At 40.7% G+C, this 21,051-nt stretch overlaps 1 protein-coding gene across 1 annotated transcript in view; it reads left to right on the forward strand.

The window, feature by feature from the left end:
• The window catches only part of rasef (RAS and EF-hand domain containing), a 99,692-nt gene that overhangs the window by 18,868 nt on the left and 59,773 nt on the right, over positions 1-21,051 (forward strand). Inside the window, exons 2-3 of the mRNA XM_028802431.2 lie at positions 5,311-5,457; positions 12,322-12,412. Of these exons, the coding sequence (XP_028658264.1) occupies positions 5,311-5,457; positions 12,322-12,412 (238 nt within the window). The remainder of the gene's footprint in view (positions 1-5,310; positions 5,458-12,321; positions 12,413-21,051) is intronic.

Genomic DNA, 21,051 nt, shown 5'->3' on the forward strand with positions numbered 1-21,051 from the left:
TTTTTTAAAAACAACATGGTATTTTGGACTTTTTTTCCAACCCCCTCCACTGTATTTTTACCATATTTTTCATCCATCTGGCTTTTCTCACTTGTATATGTTGTTTATTAGTGAAAGATCTCTGAGGTGGATCACCTTGTTGTATGATAGTATGTACCCAGTTTATCCATCCATCCATTTTCCAACCCGCTGAATCCGACCACAGGGTCACGGGGGTCTGCTGGAGCCAATCCCAGCCAACACAGGGCACAAGGCAGGAACCAATCCTGGGCAGGGTGCCAACCCACCGCAGTACCCAGTTTATCACTCTGAAATACCTTTGAGGGGAACCACTTGGGCTTTCTTTGATATTTTGTACCTGACCCTGTTACTCTCAACACTGCACACCCCCATGAAACCCCCTCCACCCCCCAAGCTGATTTTCAGTGTGTATTTTTTTCTCTTCTTCAGGTATTGGGCTATTTTTTGGGCAAATTCGCTATTTTTAATCTGTGATTGGGCTATACATTTTTTTAAGGACCTGGCAAACCTGGTTGAGAGATAGATGGACAAGACTTAAATCACTCAGCCTGTTGGGCATGAAAGCACTTCCTCTCACTCCTGTCAGTCAACTGTCCTCTACCCTCACAAAGAGAGTGTCCCCTGGGCTCCACCCCATCCCTTCTTCCCATACCTCATAGTTGTCCTTGCAGCAGCAATACACGTCACAAATGGGATCTACACAACAACATTGTCATAAGTGTGTCATGTTTTGCAAAGGCACCACAAGTACTATAAGTAAAAAAAAAAAGTAAAAATGTTAATAACAATGTAGCAAAGCACAGAGCCAGCATGTGTGGCTCATAAGGATTTCAACTCCTTTTCACTGCTGATTCAAGAGGAACACAGGTCAGTTAGTATGTCCGGGTCTCCAAAATCTGTGTTCTTTTTATTCTCTCCTTTAGAGAGGCAGCAATATTTGAATAGAGGTGGCCTGAATATTTTTAATTACACCTCATTGTTTTAGACATTATATGTCAAACCAATACTCACGTAAGAGAGACTAAACAGAGACTAATTGTAGGACAGAGCGTGTCGGCAGACATTGACAAGGCTCTTTACCAGGGCTGTGGGAGAGTAAGAAAAAAACTACCTTGTGAAGGGGTCTGACTTTAAGATTTACACATAAAGATAATAAGATAACCATTCAAAACTACCAAAAGGCAATAAAATACTGATAGCACATCTGGAGTAACTCAATACCAAAATCTGCACTTGTTAAACAAACAACCATTCTTTTAAAATCCAATGTCAGCTTTTGTCCTTGAATAAGACCGTTTTAAAATAATTTCAAATTATATTTATTTAGTGACGCTCCATCTGAAAGGCCTTATCCACTCACAGTCAACTTTTCCTGCTTGAGATTAAACAGATGTAATTTTTTAAGCCTGTCTGTCAGAGTTACGAAGTATCCTCCAGTCCGGGGATGCACCTGGTCACTCTCCTCTGCACAGTTTCAAGTACTGCTATGTCTTTGTGGTAGTGTGGTGACCACAATTGCACACCATACTCCAATATTGTGGTTTTGATTTCATCTCCTGCCTCTTTATTTTTTGCCTTTGTGGCCTGCCAGATTTTTCAACTCTGGCAGAACACAAAGCAACAGAAAATAACAAGGTAATTGAAGAGTAATTCAAATTCAAAGCAAATCACAGGGAAATCCAGAAATGCAGTAATTTAAAACTATCACTTGAATGCACAATGGGAAATTGAGTAACAGTCATAATTGATAGACATCACAGCAGAGTTTGTTTCAATGTGAAAATAACAACATTTTGATTTTTAAGAGACTAAAATCAGGGATCCTTGTTGGTCACAATATTGCCTCTTCATGGGTCTTCTTCCAGGCACTCTGATTTTCCTCTCACATCCCCAAACATATACAGTTCAGGTCAGTTGTCACTTCCAAACTCTTTCCAGTGAGAGTGCAAGTGTTAGTGTGTGTGTCAGTGGGAATTTCAATGGACTGGCACCTTGTCCAGGACTGCTTCCTGCCTTGTGCCTACTGTTGTTGGGATAGACTCCAGACCCCCCGTAATCCTGAAGTGGATCATGCGTTGAAATGCAGGGATAGCAGATGTAAATTTCAACTGAAAAATATGACTCTTTAGCTGTGATTTGAGTGCTATGATTAATGGAGAATCATGGGCCAACTTACACTCACCGGCCACTTAATTAGGTACACCTGTTCAACTGCTTGTTAACACAAATATCTAATCAGCCAATTACATGGCAGCAACTCAGTGCATTTCGGAACGTAGACATTGTCAAGATGACCCGCTGAATTTCAAACTGAGCATCAGAATGGAGAAGAAAGGTGATTTAAGTGACTTTGAATGTGGCCTGGTTGTTGGTGCCAGACGGGCTGGTCTGAGCATTTCAGAAACTGCTGTTCTACTGGGATTTTCTTGCACAAACATAATAATAATAATAAATTACATTTATATAGCACTTTTCTCAGTACTCAAAGCGCTATCCACACAGGGAGGAACCCACAATCTTCCACAGTCTCCTTACTGCAAAGCAGCAGCACTACCACTGCACCATCTGTGAGGACAAACATCTCTATGGTTTACAGAGAATGGCCCAAAAAAGGGGAAATATCCAGTGAGCAGCAATTCTCTGAGTGAAAATGTTTTCTGGATGCTAGAGATCAAAGGAGAATGGCCAGACAGGTTCAAACTGATAGAAAGGCAACAGTAACTCAAATAACCATTTGTTACAACCGAAGTATGCAGATGAGCATCTCCGAACATGCAACACATGGAACCGTGAAGCAGAGGGGCTACAGCAGCAGAAGACCACATCAGGTGCTGCTCCTGTCAGCTATGAAATTTGGAGAACAGAAGATTGGAAAAATGTTGCCTGGTCTGATGAGTCCCGATTTCTGCTACAAGATTCGAATGATATGGTCAGAATTTGGTATCAACAACATGAAAGCATGGGTCCATCCTGCCTTGTGTCAACGGTTCAGTCTGGTGGTGGTGGTGAAATGGTGTGGGGGACATTTACCTTGCACACGTTGGGCCTCTTAGTACCAACTGAGCATTGTTTAAATGCCACAGCCTACCAGAGCATTGTTGCTGACCATATCTATCCCTTTATGACCTCAGTGTAACCATCTTCTGATGGCTACTTCCAGCAGGATAACATGCTATGTCACAAAGCTCAAATCATCTCAAACTGGTTTCCTGAACATGACAATGAGTTCACTGTACTCAATGACCTCCACAGTCACCAGATTTCAATCCAACAGAGCACCTTTGGGATGTGATGGAACAGGAGATTTGTATCATCACGGGAAATCTGACTTTCATCTAAGTCAAGTACTGACAAACACAATATGCTTACACTAATAACATACAATTATAATCTTTCATGTCTTTAATGAACACACCCATCAAACATTCACAGTGTGCTAAGAAAAAAAGTAAGTGAACTCTCTTTGGTAGAAGTAACCTCAAACAAGCACTGTTGGTAGCTACAGATCAAACCTGCACAAAGTTCAGGAGTAATTTTGGACCATCCTTTGTGACAGGTCATTCGCCAGCATTTCTATTTGGTTAAGATCTCAGCTCTAACTGGGTCACTCTAAAAGGGGGATTTTCTTTTTCTGAAACCATACTCTTATAGATTTACTTTGATGTTTATCCTCAGCTGGAATTCATTTTCCCCTTGATGATGATAAAAGTCAATAACATAGCCCCAGATCATGATGCCCCATCCAGCATAGTTCACTATTGGAATGATGTTTTCATATTGGTATGAGGCACCCCTTTTACACCAAACATACTGCTGCATATTCTTCTTGAACAATTCAATCTTAGTCTCATCAGTCCACAAAATATTTTCTCATTGGCATCGTGGAATGTCAAGGTGGTCTTTTACAGGCTTCAGGTTTGAAATGATGTTTTTTTTTGTTTTTTTCTTGGTGAGCTGCGACTTCCTCCTTGGAGTCCTACCATGGACATTATGCCATGTTCAGTGTTTTATGTTTGGTAGACTCATGAACAAAGATGTTAACCTTTTAAATGATTCCTTCAAACTTTTAGCGGTGTCACACACGTGTGAATAGGAGGCAGCTAAAGGGCCTGGAGAAGAATGGTAAGACATCTGCCCAGGGGGTGGCGGGGTGCACTGACGCTCTTTCTGAGTTCCCTGCAGACCTTTCCCAGGAAATCCCACCAGGAGCCACTGCCTCGACTCAAGACAAGCCACTTCCGGTCCCGGCCCCAAGGACGACATCACTTCCCCCAGACTTCCTATAAAGCCTCACTCCTTCCCCCTGGAATTCAGTTCTGTTTTGGACTCTGTCTTGTAAACTTGACTCAACCTCAACATTTACTTTTTGCAGCCAGGATACAAAATTATACAGGTGGCTGCCCCAAACCTTTGCCATGTCTTGTGTCTCTTCTAATCACAGCGGTTACTTTGGGGTTCTTTTTTCTTTACCTAATTGAGCCTTCTGTGTTTTGCCTGTTGAGCCACCTTGTCTGGGCGCCCTCTTCTAGAGAGAGCCACCACAGTACTAAATCATCTCCATTTATACACAGTTTGTCTAACTATGGACTGACGAATATCAAATTCTTTGAAATTACTTTGTGAATCTTTCCAGTTTTTGCAAATGAACAATTCTTGATTGTAGATTGTCAGATGTCTTTTTCGTGAGGCATACTTCACATCAGCAGATGCCTCTTTTGAATGACAAATTTAAAATGTTTGAATGTTTTTTATAGGTTAAAGTATGTCTAAACCACACCTCCAGTCTCATTTGATTGGTTGGACTCCAGGTTTGCCAACTTCAGACAAAAGCCAATTTGCTTTTGTTGCAGTCATCAGCCAAAGGGTTCACATACTTTTTCCAATGTACACTATGAATGTTTGAATAATACATAAAGTATGTTCAATATGTCTAAGAAAAGTACAATACTTTGTTTGTTATTCGTAAAACAGATTGTGTTTGTTCATTATTGTAACTTAGGTAAAGATCAGACCATATTTTAAGACACTAACTAGGCTTTTGAGCAGTGGGAAGGCCTTAATATCTAATGTGTATAAGAGTTTCATCCAGGGTTAACAACAATGACTTACTGTATTATTGCATACTGATTGCTTTAGAAGTAAGTGCCAAACACCTTAATGTTATTTATGAGTTGTTAATTTAAAATCAGATTTTATTGACATTGACGTTTTCTCCTCAGCAAACCTGTACTGGATTGAGCATTTTATATAGTGGATGGTTAATGTCTTATTTTCCCATTTTTCTTACAGACCAGAACAAGTTGGTATTTTATACCAGAATATCAATCTGACAGAACCAAGGCTTGTCCCACAGTATGAACGAGTCATAATGGGCTTTACACGAGAAATAAAGCTGCAGACCACAGAGATGGAAAACTTAGCACTGACAGCAAAAAGGTAAATAATCATTCTCTTGATTCAAATAATTTCTATTGCACATTGTAACATAAAATTCTCAGACACACATTTCAGGGTTGTGGAGAGTCAGAATGTAACTGGCCAGCGATGATCACATGACATGAACCAGCACTAGACAAGCTGACTCCATTGCAGGACCCATCTTGCACACACGCATAAGAAGTCATTTTGGAATCTTTAATTCACTTATCTTGCATGACTTTGGGATTATGGCAAGAAAATCAGAATATTTTGGAGTACACCCATACAACATAAGGAGCATGTGCAGTCTTCACATAGACAATGGCTAGGGATGAGATTTGAACACAGGTTACTATGTTCCAGAGACATCAGCACTAATTACAGGGCCACCACGCCAAATTTCTGTTCTTGTTAATATAAATGGATTCTGTAATCCATTGTACAGAATGTTCTGAATTTAGTCTTAAGACAGCAAACATTTCACAATTTCTAGTTGGAGAGCCTATTAGATTTAGTAACAACAGTTGTTGGATCTCATCGACTTGAGCATGTCAGATTACATGACTAGCAGTCGCAGGGGATGATGGACAGCCTCATGACTGTATGAATGTTTTCTGGGTATGGCAAGTTCAGCCACAATCTTGGTCTTTTTTGGGGATGGGATAGCAGGCTGCTTGCTGCTTGTTCTGATCAACATATTTGCTAAACAAAGACACTGATGAAGGGGTGTGAAGGAATTTAAGGTGGCCTTGCATTACGACTTTTTTCATAGGCTTCAGGGATTCTAGTGCTAAGCTTGTTAAGAAGATTATACTTTCGAATTACTGACATTTGCCAGTTCTTAGAATCTTCAGAGATGTCTTCCTGATGAAGTTGACTTGTATTGTTCACCTTGTTATCAGTAAGTGCCAGAGGCATAAACTGTAGTGTCCTGTTGAGCATAAGGTAGAGGATCACAGAATCAAATGTGAGCAACATTTCAAACATTTAATTTACTCTTTGATAGGTTCTACCTCAGAAGAAACATTAACACAATTACAGAATTATGCACCATGTAAATAGATATAAGAACACTAATTAATTTACATATGCAGTGTAGAGAAAATGAATGAGTAGAGTGATGTTAAGACAGAGGCTGCACAATAGGAAGCCCTGGTGCAACTGGGGACAAAACAAGACGAGAGGGAGATTTCAAGAAATCCCCAGACAGATAGGTGGTGGCAGAGTAGTGCATTGCTTAATTAACATGTAACTTGTGGTTGGCCTAGTCCTTATGCAGGGGACCCCCAGGGATACCTGATTCTTACTTAATATGAGGGCTATTTTTTTCTCTGAGCTAATTTCGTGATCAAGGTAACTTGATCAAAGTAGAAGCAGAACCTACAAACATGTTACTGAGAACAAATAGAGCATGGGAAACAGTTGATAACAGATGGTCATTGTTATGTCTGTGGTGAAATAGACTGAGAGAAAAATAGTGACTAGAAGATGAAAACTGTACATGAGAGTGAAATCCAACTTCGATAAGCCAAGACTCTTAATCAAAAATCAAAGTCAGAAAAACAGAGCTAGACTTCTTTGAACAAGAAAATCAAAGACAAAAGCACACACCATTAAAAGAGTCTTTTATTTTTATCCAAACACCGATAACAGGAAATTAGTAGCGCTGACCTTCATAATATTGACCTAATGACATCACAGGTCATGATTTCTGATCATCCTATGCTAGCAACCACCCTAACAACAGTATACAAAGAACCTAGAAAATGGTGACTCCCTTGAAAAACAAAATGGCATTAGAAAAGAGACAAACCAAAATCCATCCATCCATCCATCCATCCATTTTCCAACCCGCTGAATCCGAACACAGGGTCACGGGGGTCTGCTGGAGCCAATCCCAGCCAACACAGGGCACAAGGCAGGAATCAATCCCGGGCAGGGTGCCAACCCACCGCAGGACACACACAAACACACCCACACACCAAGCACACACTAGGGCCAATTTAGAATCGCCAATCCACCTGACCTGCATGTCTTTGGACTGTGGGAGGAAACCGGAGCGCCCGGAGGAAACCCACGCAGACACAGGGAGAACATGCAAACTCCACGCAGGGAGGACCCGGGAAGCGAACCCAGGTCCCCAGATCTTCCAACTGCGAGGCAGCAGCGCTACCCACTGTGCCACCGTGCCGCCAAACCAAAATCAACAATGTCAAATATTATACTCACTTGAAGTTTAGGTGCAAAAATTAATATTGTTCTGAAATTTGAAAAAGAGATATAACAAAGACAGGAAAATTTAAATATGAAACCAAATCATGGCACTCATGATGATTTCCAAAGTTCAAGTGAAAGCAAAACCTGATAGATATTTCAACAGTATTAGCATATCCTATGCTAAAGTATCAGCAACAACAACAACAATTTATTTTTCTATAGCCCAAAATGACACAAATAATGCCTCAGTGGGCTTTAACCGGCCCTGTTTTTTGACAGCCCCCCAGTTTTAACTCCCTAAAACAAGAAAAAACTCCCAGAAAATAATAAAACCTTGTAGGGGAAAAATAAATGTAAGAAATCTCGGAAAAGGAAATTCGGAGAGACCCTTTCCAAGGTAGGTTGGGTGTGCAATGGGTGTCAAAAATGGGGTAAATACAAAAACAATAACAGAGCTAGATGGTCAGTCTGTCATTACCACCTCAAAATACAATATAATAGTAGAAACTACTTTGCTCTTGTACAGCACTCCGCACTAAATGACAATCCTCAAGGCAAAATGCAAGAATAGATTATACTGCTCACTAAATACACAACTATCACATATAATGATACAGATTTGTTCAGATACATCTCTATACATATAAAATCCAACATCTGTCTGTCTGTTAGTATGTCTGTCCTCTTTTCACGAGAGAACTACTTAATGGATTTAGATCTGTGGTTGATTTTGCATCTTCTCTCATTGCGCTATGTATCATGGTTCACTTCCGGTACCGATGTATTTGCGCGAATCTGAGAGACACGCAGCGGGCCGAGAGGAAGGGGGTGGGGCCCGCCTCACTCATGCACCAGCCTTGGGGCGTTCCTTACCTCCGCTTAGCTAGCAAACAAGAGAACTACTTAATGGATTTAGATTGGGCTTTTTCTATAATTTGCTTGAACATTTCAGTTGATTTTGTGACTTCTCTCATCACGCTAAGAATCATAGTTCACTTGCAGAAGCGATATATTTGTGCTAATCTGAGACAGAGGCTGCAGGCCAAGGGGAGTGGGAAATGTGACATCAGGAGTGGGGAGCCAAGCAGGGCTGTCCTCACTGTCCTGTTTCACTACTACACGGACAGAGCCGCGGTGGGTGCCTAGTCAAAAACAAATTAGAAATTACCATAAATGAAAAACAACATTATCTTTCCATCTGCTAATTGTAGAACCACATCCAGATTGTACAAAAGGAATGAGACAAGCCAGACACAGTCCTGAAGTCCTGGAGACCTCTGCCAACAAGCCGCCTCCTGCCCCCATGGCCATTCTACAGCTGAGTCAGCGCTGGGCCAGCAAATCTTCTCCACATGATTTCAGTGCTCTTTTATCTGAGATGACATTTTCTAAAGTAAGACATTTAAGTCCCAAATTAAATATTGAGTTCAATGGGGTGTCCCTTATACTAGCAGATAGATCATTTCAAATTTTTGGGAACTTATACCTTCCTCTTGCAGTACCTTTATTTGTCTTTGGGATCAACAACCTCTAAGTCTAATGATCAATATGAACAAGCAGGTATTACTTTTCATTCTTGTATGAATCTCTGAAACATGCATACACACACTCACAGGTGATAATACAAAAAAAAGAAATTAAAGCTCCTACCACTCCAGACTTACTTCCTCAAGAACTGGGTGGCTTATCTATTTTCTTAATACAACCATTTCATTTGTCACACCCCAAGTTATTCCAAGTTGCCTTGTATCACCTCTTGATTCAAAGGGCTATGACAAACCTCAGTCAACATAAGATAAGGATTTCTTCAAATGGTGCAATCCCTGCTTTTATCAAAATACATACCAATCTATGTTTAAAGGACTGGGAACGGACAGAATGGGACAAGAATGTTTACTGTGTCAATATGCCCTTAGATTTGTGTCCAGCTATACCGATTTCACCTGTTAAAAACTGTAGCAGGACCTGTGGAAGAAGCAGCCAAGTTTCAAGCATTGCCATCCACTGTTTTACATTATGTATAGAAAGTTAGAAGAATATGGAAACATTATGATGGCTACCATAATCTGTGGTATCTGGGGTGAACTTCTCCAGGCTAGTGGTAAGCCTGTCCTCCAGATATTACAAGCAATCTTTGCTTCCATTTGGGAGACGGGAGTCATCCCAGCTGACTGGAAAACAGAGCTTGTCATCCTTATCTGGAAAGGGTGATCGGTAGGATTGTGGCAACTACAGGGAGATAACACTGCTCTCTGTGCCGGGTAAGGTCCTTGCGAGGGTCATCTTCAATAGGATCTGTGATCACTTGCTCACCTACTATTGACCGGAGCAGTCTGGTTTTATGTCTAAGAAGTCTACCGTTGACCGCATCCTGGCAATTAGGGTTCTCATGGAGTGCAAACATGAATATCAGCAGAGTTTCTTTGCAGCCTTTGTTGATTTTCGGAAGCGTTTGACTGCACTGATTGAGCTGCCCTGTGGGACATCCTGGGACTTCGCAGGATCCCCCCAAGGTTGCTGGATATCATGGCCGGCCAGTACACTGGTACCGTCAGTGCTGTGCAGAGTGGAGATAGAACCTCTGCGTTTTTCCCAGTTGATCCTGGGGTTCGTCAGGGGTGTGTTCTTGCTCCTACTCTGTTCACTGCTTGCACGGACTGGGTGCTGGGCAGGGTTGTGTGGTCCAGTGGCTGTTGGGCAGCTGTTGGTGAAGAAAGATTCACTAATCTTGACTTTGCCGATGATGCTGTGATCCTCGCAGAGTCAAAGGAGGCTCTATCTGAGGCTCTCGAGAGACTGAGCAAGGAGTCTGAGTGTCTCAAGTGTCCTGGATAAAAACCAAGATCCAGGCCTTTAATGACCTCTTGGGCACAGCCATCAGAAGTGTGTCTGCCTGAGGAAAGAGTGTCAACCTTGTTGAGAGGTTTTCTTACCTCGGCAGCAACATTCATGTCTCTGGTGACTCTTCCTATGAAGTCAGTAAAGCGATTGGGAGAGCATAGGGGGGTTATGGGGTCACTGGAAAGGGGTGTGTGGCGCTCCCAATATCTTTGCATAAGGACGAAGGTCCAAGTCTTTAGAGTCCTGGTGCTTCCTGTCTTGCTATATAGTTGCGAGACATGGACGCTATCCAGTGACCCGAGACGAAAACTGGACTCCTTCAGTATTTTGTCTCTTCTGAGAATCATTGGGTATCGCTGGTTTGACTTTGTGTCAAATGAGTGGTTGCTCATGGAGTCCCTAATGAGTCACATTACCTGCATTGTGAGGGAGTGTCAAGTTACTGCGCTGTAGTCATGTGGCTCAATTCCCTGAGTGTGATCCAGCTCACAGGATCCTCATTATTAATTAAGGACCCAGGCAGCTGGACCAGTCCAAGGGGACGCCCATATACACCTGGCTGTGGCAGACAGATGGTCATTTCTTTTGCGGGGACTGGACTACGTGTCTGCCTGGGGGGTTACTAAATGGGATCCCAAGCTATTACGTCATGTGGTGGGTGCATTAGCACGCTGTACCAGTGCATGCTCCCCAACCTGACCTGACCTGACATAACCTGTCACATCTGTCATCATTACCAATAAATATATTTATCAAGGTGTGTAGATTAAATAAAAAATATGAATACATGATCTACATTTAATAGCTGGTTTGAATGTATGGGTGGTGTCCTGATACTGGTGTCTACTGTTGTAAAATGTGATCTGGTCTAACAACTTGTTTCCTGTTAGTCATAGTGCAGTGCTGGAAGCTATCTGTTGTTGTTGCTGTCTTAATATACATTTTAATAGAATAAGTTTACATCAGTTATTGATTCCTTGTTAACCCAATGATCATGTCTCCATAGTTTCTTAGAGGGTTGTGCTACTGCAGCTTTGTGACATAATGAATGAACTCTGTTATTATATTAGACAAGTAAAGTGCAGGATTTAAAGTAAAGTACATTCCAAATTTTTACATATTACGTATTACCAGACCATTCAGTGGAGCATTTAATTTTCAACTGCATTCCCAAAGAGAGCAGTTATGTTATGCAAATGTGCTGGGCTCCGTATCTAAAAAGCCTACTTTGCATAGTATTCAGAATGTTGCTTTGAATGTGTGCATGTAAGAAAATTTTATAATGCATTATATATAAGGAAATATAAGCAAATTAATTGTAAAGGACCAAGCTTTCAGCTTTATTTCTTATAAAACGTAAATCCTTTAGAATAGTCTTTCATTCCATTGTGAAAGTTATATGCATGAGAGAAAATGTCTCCTATGATAAAAAGAAATGAGATTATTCTGAAGTCCTGTTTTCTCCAGTGTACCCCATACTGGTTAGTTTAACTGTTGATTCCAGCTTTGTACTGTGTGGAGGTGCATATGTGACAGGGTCCTGTGGTGGACTGGCACTCTGACCACAGCCACTTTATGTGCCTTGTGCCCAATTCTGTCAGGGTAGGCTCTGACCCCCTCAAACGTGAACTGGATTGAGCAGCTTCAAAAATGTTATGAAAGAGTTTGCCTCTCATGTTGTACATAGTTGGCTCCCATTTAGTGCCTAATACTTAAAGGATGGGCACCACCTAATAAGGAATTCCACAATGGATACAAATTAAAAAATAAAAAATAAAGTGAAAAAACAGCTTCCTCATCATGTACAATTCTTTTTTAAAACAGAGCTCAAGATAAAGCAGCAATTCAACTGAGTGAAATTGAAGAAGAGATGGACCAGAGGTTACATGCGGTTGAGAATAGAGTCAGACAAGAGGTAAGCATCTACAGATTGTGTTAATTCTTTCCAGTCTCCTGTTTATTTCACATTAAGTTGTGTCTACTGTAAATATATACTTTCATAATATTTTGATATTTCTATATTTACATTGAAATAATACATATACCCATCCATTTACTGAGCTCACTTCTTCCAGTTCAAGATCAGAGAGTGCCAAAGCCTGTTCTGGCATCCTTGAACAAAAGGGAGTGAAGCAGCCCTGGGTAGGATGCCCATCCATTACAGGGCTTATCCATGCATGGACACACATGCACTCATACAAGTTGGCTACTTTCAAGTTTAAGCTTACCAGCTTAAAATACATAGATGTGGACTGTGGATGTCAAACCTAAAAACCTGCAAAGAAAAGGAGAGAAAATATAAACTTGGCAAAGACGGTGATCAGGGAGCACTGCTAAATGCGGCACCCACTGCTAGACTACCCAGCTTAGTGATATAAAGTAATGTAAAATGTTTAAAATGTGTATATGTTACGGGTAGAACCAGAAATTAGATAAATCTAGCATTACTCAGGTAAAGCTTGCATTATCCAAAGAGATTACCTGGGTAAAGTTAGAAAGTCATGTTTTATTCCAGCTTTACCCAGATCTTCTGGATAATGCCAGCTTCACCCAGATAATGAGAGGTTATCAAGGTCTGCTGGATAACTGTATCCAGTTTTTGGGCTTTACCCATAACATATACAGTATATAGAATGCTGAGGGTTATCTGTTACTCAAGAAACAATGGGCCTTGAACCTTGATAGTGCTCTTAACTGAAAGCTTATGCTGTGACATGTGTAACAGGACCCATGAATTGGACTTGCAGACACCCTCAGCTACGAAACTGGGCTTTTCATAGCAAGTCATGGCTAACAGGAGGCGTGCAGCAGCTTGCAGAAACCCATTACATGATAGGAAAAAATAAAATTACAGCCTTGCCTCCACTGCACAAAACCTGCTGATTGGTAAAGGACAACATCCCACAGGTTTATTGTGAGCTTAAAGACTGCTGGGAGATTGAGAGCACTTTGCCAAAGATCAGTTTAAAGGAATGAGCAAGAGATCAGAAGTCAGAAAGACAAACAAACAAGGGAAGCCGAGAGACGTAAATCCAAAAACAAAAAGGAGAACTGATTTTGAGAACCTGCCTAAAAACCGCTCAATTTTTGCACCAAATTCACCAATAACTAATGACCAAAAGTTTGTTTTTGTCCACTGAGGGATACTGAACATTGGCAGCGTGTCTGTATTTAACCTGGAGATAATTGGCTTGACCCTTGGGTTGACCCACAGTCACAAGAAAACTTCCACCAATTATGAAGTGTGAAGCATCAGAGCTGAACGAGACAGAAATACATCATGTGATGCGTTTACACTGAAAAAGTGAAGAAAACAAAAATCCATTAATCATAAGACTGGTACCTACACACTACTGCAGCTGATTCTCTTAAGTATGAGGCAAATTGCAGAAAAAAGAGATTAGAAAAAGAAGAATGGCAGCTCCAACATCTGCTGCTGTAAAGCACATGTGGTTCAGCAACCCACCGGTATTTGCACACAACTGGGGCTGGAACCTTGATCTTGAGATGACTGAAATTCTGCGTGTTTTCTAGTAACAGTTGTGGTGGACTCAACCCTGTTGGGGCCTGTGGCCACCACCAGAGTGCACCTGGAGAACTGTTGAACCCTTTGAATGCAGTATGTTGAGCTCTCTAGATGCCCCCTGGCGGTGACCACGGGCCCCAACAGGGTTCAGCTTCTATGCTCCAAACCTGTGGTACCACTGCAATCCGGGGGGGGGTTCTGCCCTCTAGCACCCCAGTGGAGGTAATGCTCCAGAAACATCTCTTCCCCTGGTCCTTCCATGGCTGGGGTGTCCTGGCCAGGTAAGGGGCCTGGTTGTCCACCCCACTGTATAAAATGTTCCTTTTGTGAGCCTCCTATACAAAATCCTTGGCAGCTCAGCATTATGCTACTTTGGAAAATCTTGACAATCTTGATAATAGTTGTGAGCCATTAGAGGTTCCACCAGAGTATAGAACAATTGCTCATCTTCTTTATAGTGTCCTGCATTTCATAATGCATTATGCTTTATGTGCTTTGGATTTCCCATCCAGTGGGTTATGCTGAATTATTACAAAGGTACATTCATTTACGTAACAAGTGGTACCATGGAAGCACATTCCTACATTGACACAAGTGACTTGTCTACAAGCATAGAGCTGTTGTGAATGGTGGGTGGAGTATTAACGTGTCAAGCTGACACCCTTTTGAAAAGATAACAGTTTGCGTAATGTCATTCAATAGAATTAGCAGCATTATGGCACAGGGTCCACAAAGTTAGATAACTGGTGTTTACACTAATGCAGTGATAGCATGCCTGCATATCTGAGGAAGAATTTATATGTCCCACAATTCCTTTACGTTGCAGTCTGCTGCTCTCTCTTGACTTTTGTGTTAATTACATTAACTCTGTATACTTACAAAATTTTAAGAGCACACATAGAATCCTGTGTCATATGGCATTGATAAGTTACACCATTGTATTTACTGGACTTCTTATAACAAGGCTAAGCTCTATTGAGTATGTACATGTAAACACATTTGTGTTTGCTACTTTTGTGAAGATTTATTGAAATTTGCTTTTGCTTGAACATTAAACTACGTCCATACTCACCTAAATGAGATTAATTTAGAGGTGTTGATCAAATGACTTCCCTGTAAGATGTGTTTGGCAGTGATACTGGCGCAAGAGTAAAATTGTTATTGACACGGGAGGATATACAGGTTCACTAAGACAAAGGTCAGGATGGATTTGCACTCAGGACTCTGGTGCTTTCAGGTAAAAGTGCTGACTAGTGTTCTATGATAAAATATTGTATATATCTTGTGGCCTCTAGAAGGCGCCATACAAGTCCCAGGTTCACAATCAGTGTTTATTTAATAAAGTATCTTTCCATTGTTTCAGTGTGTTCTCATTCTGCTATTTACTGCTGCACTCCCCCCAAAGGAGTGTTGCCCTTCTCCGCTCCCAACTCTGACTCCCTGGGCTAAGTGAACGGCTCACTTTTAACTCCGGACCCAGGGGTGCTTCCAGTGCTAAATCTATTGCCTCTGGGAAACACTTCCAGCTCAGGCAAGACACCAGTGGTCCTTGTGCCTTCAGTATCCGACAGCTCCCCCTGGCAGCCCCCATAGAACCCAACAGGGCAGGCTCCTTTGACCACAACTCCCATGTTGCCCTGCAGGCATCCATACTCACTAAATAGGAAACTGCCACCCAGCAGGCAGTCCTGACCTTTCAGTATCCTCACCTCAACCAAATTGTTCGTCCATGGTTGCTGGGATAACAACCCCGGTGTAGCTTCACACAGTTTTGCTTTGCAAGAAATTCACAAAACAAATGGTGTTTCATCACAAGTGAAGTTCATGTAATTAGCACATTTTTATTCAGCTTATCTGTAACCGTTTTCTCCATGAGTAAAAGCATATCAAATTTTATTCTGGTACAGAGCATGAGAAGGCACAAGCTAGAGAGCAGATTTGTGCAACCACTTTAACGCTAGACAGCATTTGTTGCTAAAATTCATTGACATAGGCATGTGGCCCCTGGTATTCCTCCAGAAAGATCCTAACTTGGATCAGCTTACGAAGTTTGGGAAAGTGAGTAGATGGTGCTACTCCTGGCCTCAAATGAGCGGTGTGAGGTGGAACTGGCAGTGTGAACATGCAGGCAGGCAGTGCGTGAGGCAGATGAGAGCACATGGGGTTGCATGGAAGGAGACATGCAAGATATGGCCCCAATTGGAGAGTGGAGGAATAACAGTTTTAGGGAGCAACATACTTAAAACCCCCCAAAAATGAATTTTAGTGGGTTTTGTGTTTTGCCATTGTGAAATCATGTGTAATATAAAATTTTGGGACACTTTCACAAAACTTCATGCAAAAATCTGGGAGTGGGTTATAGAGAGAAGGCTTAGGGAAGAGACCACCATAGGGGAGGAGCAGTTTGGTTTTATGCCAGGGAGTGGAGCAACCGATACAATCTTTACATTGAGACAGCTGACAGAGAAACATCGATAAAAACAGAACAGACTGCATATGGTGTTTATTGATTTGGAAAAGGCTTATGATAGTGTGCCACATGAAGAGGTCTGGAGGTACATGAGAGAGAAAGGAGCAGAAGAGCAGTTATGTGAGAATTGTCCAAAATACGTATGAGGGAGTGAGGACTCAGATTAAAAGCAGTGTTGGGATAACAAGACAAGATCCCAGTTAGAGTAAGTCTGCACCAGGGATCTTCTTTATGCCATTACCTCTTTGATCTGGTTATGGATGTGTTGAGCTGAGGGATAAAAGACTAATCCTCCTGTTGCGTGCATTTTGCTGATGACATTGTGTTGTGTAGCACCAGAAAAAAGGAAGTGGAGATGAAGTTAGAAGAATGGAGAAGGGCTTTGGAAGATAGACGGTTGAAGATAAATAGGAAGGAGACAGAATGTATGATGTTTCATGATGATCAGGTTTCAGGCTAGAAAGTGCAAAGGCCATGGTGTAGGAAGTAAAAGGAGTAGAACATAAATTTGCTAATTTGCTGCAAAATTGGTAGTACAATCAAGTGAAGTTTGAGAACCATCAGGCTAATGAAGGCTGTCTATTTGAGAACTAAGCACATCTTTTCTTTCTGGACACCTTGATTACCTAGGCCCAAGGAGAAGTGATGTTTGAATGTTGATGTATGTAGTGAAGGCAATTGGGGAGAAGATGAGGTGCTGTAAGTAGTAGCAAGAAGTAAAGGTGTCAAAAAATCTATAATCAGCCAAAGCAGGTTACAAAGAAGTTAAATGTTTAAGGTAACAGTGACCTACTAAATAAATGAGAAAAGAGCAAAGTGTTTGGGATCTGCAAAACAGATGGCAAAAAATGACCAATTTGTCCAAGCTGCTGACTAGGAAAGGGTTACATCATCCTGTTAATGCCTATTTTTAAACTTAGAAACAGAAGTGATTCACTCAGTTGTGAAATCTCTGAAGATGAGTCATTCTGAATGCTGGTGTCTTCAACCAGGCAACTTTGGATCTAACAGCATGAGCCTGTTATGGACTTGGCAAGCTCGACCTGCTGAATTAAGATATTTAATACCTTTAAATGTAAACCTGTGGTACATCAAGACAGGTTTCACCATCTTACTGTCACCTACAATTTAGCTCTTCATTATACAAGCCAGAAGTTCTTATGTCTGTTTTTTGTTGTTTGTTTATTTTATATATATATATATATATATATATATATATATATATATATATATATATATATATATATATATATACTGCGGTGGGTTGGCACCCTGCCCGGGATTGGTTCCTGCCTTGTGCCCTGTGTTGGCTGGGATTGGCTCCAGCAGACCCCCGTGACCCTGTGTTCGGATTCAGCGGGTTGGAAAATGGATGGATGGATGGATGGATATATATATATATATATGGAAATACAATGAATAGGAAAAGGTTTGTTTGTGCTGGGCAATGGGGAAAGGAGGCCTGCAAAAGGTACCCTGTCTGTGTAAATAAGAAGCCTTAGATTGTGTCTGAGGTTTGGGACTCAGTGGCTATATACATGTATTTGTTTCTGTAAAGTTTTAATTTCCTGTTTAGGACCAATAAAATCTATCTATCTATCTATCTATCTATCTATCTATCTATCTATCTATCTATCTATCTATCTATCTATCTATCTGTCTGTCTGTCTGTCTGTCTGTCTGTCTGTCTGTCTGTCTGTCTGTCTGTCTGTCTGTCTGTCTGTCTGTCACTTAATGGAACATATATTGTTAAAAATAGGATCCAAAAATCTGAAAGATGTCCATGTAGAAATCAGGGAGAACTACTAAGATAGGAATTCTGTATATGAGAGTGGAAAGGTCTAGTTGTAAGTTCTATAAAGAAGAGGTTGAGAAAAAACTAAGGTAGGCAGCAAAAGCTACACCAACATAGCATAAAAGAGACATTTGAAGGACAATGGTCATTTTTCCTTTAATTTAACCATTCATATGCATAGTTCAGGGTTGGGGGAACCAGGCCAGAGGAAATTTTATTATCTTTGAATACAAAGCAGGAAAAAAAACCCTGGATGGAGTGCTACTCCATCGCAGGCTACACTTGTCATATACACACTGGGCTAATTTAGGGTCATCAGATGTGATACAAAACTGGAGAAAAACCCATGCAGGCTCAGTGTCTCCAGAATACGTTCTAACAATGGCAACAATAAAGTGATTTAAGTGAGTTTGATAAGTAATAGTTGTATGGGTTTATACTTCATTATTGTCACATGTAGACTATAGTAAAGTTCTTATGTGCTTGTGCTAATAAATATACAACATGTCACCACTCTACAGCTTCTTACTGAGTAGAACTACCTTACCTCAAAAATTCCTTATCTGAAAATTCTCAGAACTTATTTGTTATTAATGGACATATTGTTGCTATACATTTTGTAAATTAACCAAACAACTACAGCAAACATTGAATCTGAGGAGATATGCATCAATCAATCACTTTGGCTTCACAAAAAAAGGCTATGGAACAATGCAAGGTAATTGGTAAAAAGTAAAAACATATGGCAAATATTGCGACGCTGTGGAACTGCAATATGTATAGAGACAATGAAATCATTTTGAAAACTTAATTAATTTGGTTGCCCTTATCTCTTTTTAGTTGTCTATATTTTTTTGCTGTTTTAGACTGGTGTGAATTGTACTCAACCTTTCTTTCTGTGCGTTTTGCTGTTTAGTCTTTCCCACAGCTTGGCTTTGCTGACTTTGTATTAGTTTGCTCATGGAAAATTCAAAGTGGAAATACTTACACTTTTAATCAACAAAGTATTTGCTGGCTATATTTCAAGGTCAGCATGAATATTGATAAGACAGCTGCTATTTTCAACTCTCTAGCAAAGAGAAGTTTAAAGAGTTTGCTTGGTAAATTAGGGGCCTGTATGTACTTGTGGCAGTTCAAAAAATGGCAAGGTGACACCCTGTAATACCTAATGTAACACCTTAATTAGACCAATAAGTAAATATGTACAGGAGATTTGCTAAAATACAAATTCTAGGAAATTAATTCTGGGCCTGATTAGGTGACTCCACCACAATGACTTGGAGAGGATCGGTTACTGCTTTCTTAGTAGGTAGATAGATAGATAGATAGATAGATAGATAGATAGATAGATAGATAGATAGATAGATAGATAGATAGATAGATAGATAGATAGATAGATAGATAGATAGATGTGGGGGAGGAACGATCTCCTCAGTCTGTCAGTAGAGCAGGACAGTGACAGAAGTCTGTCGCTGAAGCTGCTCCTCTGTCTGGAGATGACACTGTTTAGTGGATGCAGTGGATTCTCCATGATTAACAGGAGCCTGCTCAGTGCCCGTCACTTTACCACAGATGTCAAATTGTCCAGCTCTGTGCCTACAATAGAGCCTGCCTTCCTCACCAGTTTGTCCAGGTGTGAGGCGTCCTTCTTCTTAATGCTGCCTCCCCAGCACACCACCGCATAGAAGAGGGCGCTCGCCACAACCGTCTGATAGAAAAGTAGTAGACTTGTAACTCCAAATGGCCAAAACGTAATTTTTCAGTGAAGCTGAAGAAAATCTAGTTAAGAAAATTCATGATGCCTGTCTAAATAAAAGGTGCCATTCTGTTTTCTTGTAATTTTTGTAATGTTGATTTTACTGTATGAAGAGTAAAACGCACAGTTAAAATAAAGAGACGTCTCATCTTCTGCTTATTGTTATAAGCTGCTTGGCTCAGTAAAGTAGTATACACATTCTCCAACATGCTCAACACAATTTAGGGTTGAGGTGGACTAAAGACCATCCTGACAACATCAGGCTCAATGCCAGGAAATAGCTGCGCACAGGAAGCCAGTCCTTCACAGGGCCCACTCCACACACACTCACACAAGGCTAAAATAGCATTACTAAATTATCTGACCTGCACATCTGAGGATGTCAGAGAAAAACAGATTATCTGGAGGAAACCTTCACAGCTACCACAGACACCTTCTGGGCATGAGATTCAAACCTAGGAAGCTAGATCCACGATACTGTATAACAGAGCTAACCACTGCACCACCATGCTTCCCTAGTTTGCATAAAAGTTTTGAAAATTATAACACGTGTTCACTGGCATATAATTTGAACTTGTCATTTATTTTTGAATGGATTTTTAAGTAGGAGCAGCATTCTTAACAAATATTTGCATATTTAATCTTCATTGAGTTGAGTAACATTGTCCTGTTTAAATATGTATGAATCTGCACTGGTTTCCTAAATTTAGTGAAAATGTTATTATGAAAAGATGAATTTGATTCTTTGGGGAAACATTGCCATGGCGTGACTTTTTGTTTAAGCTCTGGTGTATATAGGACTCTGTACGTCTAGTCTAGGTATTAACTAGGCTGTGCTATATTTTCTTGTATTATTTACTTTTAAACTGCACAGTTCTTTCACTGATATTGTTGAACGTTAAGGGATGTGATAACAGACAGGAAAATTCCTGTCCTGGCCCAGTTTTTGTGTTGGAGATTACAGCTCTGCAAACATAAGTCGTTATTTAGCAATGTGTTACTAAGTT

The sequence above is a fragment of the Erpetoichthys calabaricus genome, chromosome 5 (assembly GCF_900747795.2).
Source record: "Erpetoichthys calabaricus chromosome 5, fErpCal1.3, whole genome shotgun sequence".
Lineage (NCBI taxonomy): Eukaryota > Metazoa > Chordata > Cladistia > Polypteriformes > Polypteridae > Erpetoichthys > Erpetoichthys calabaricus.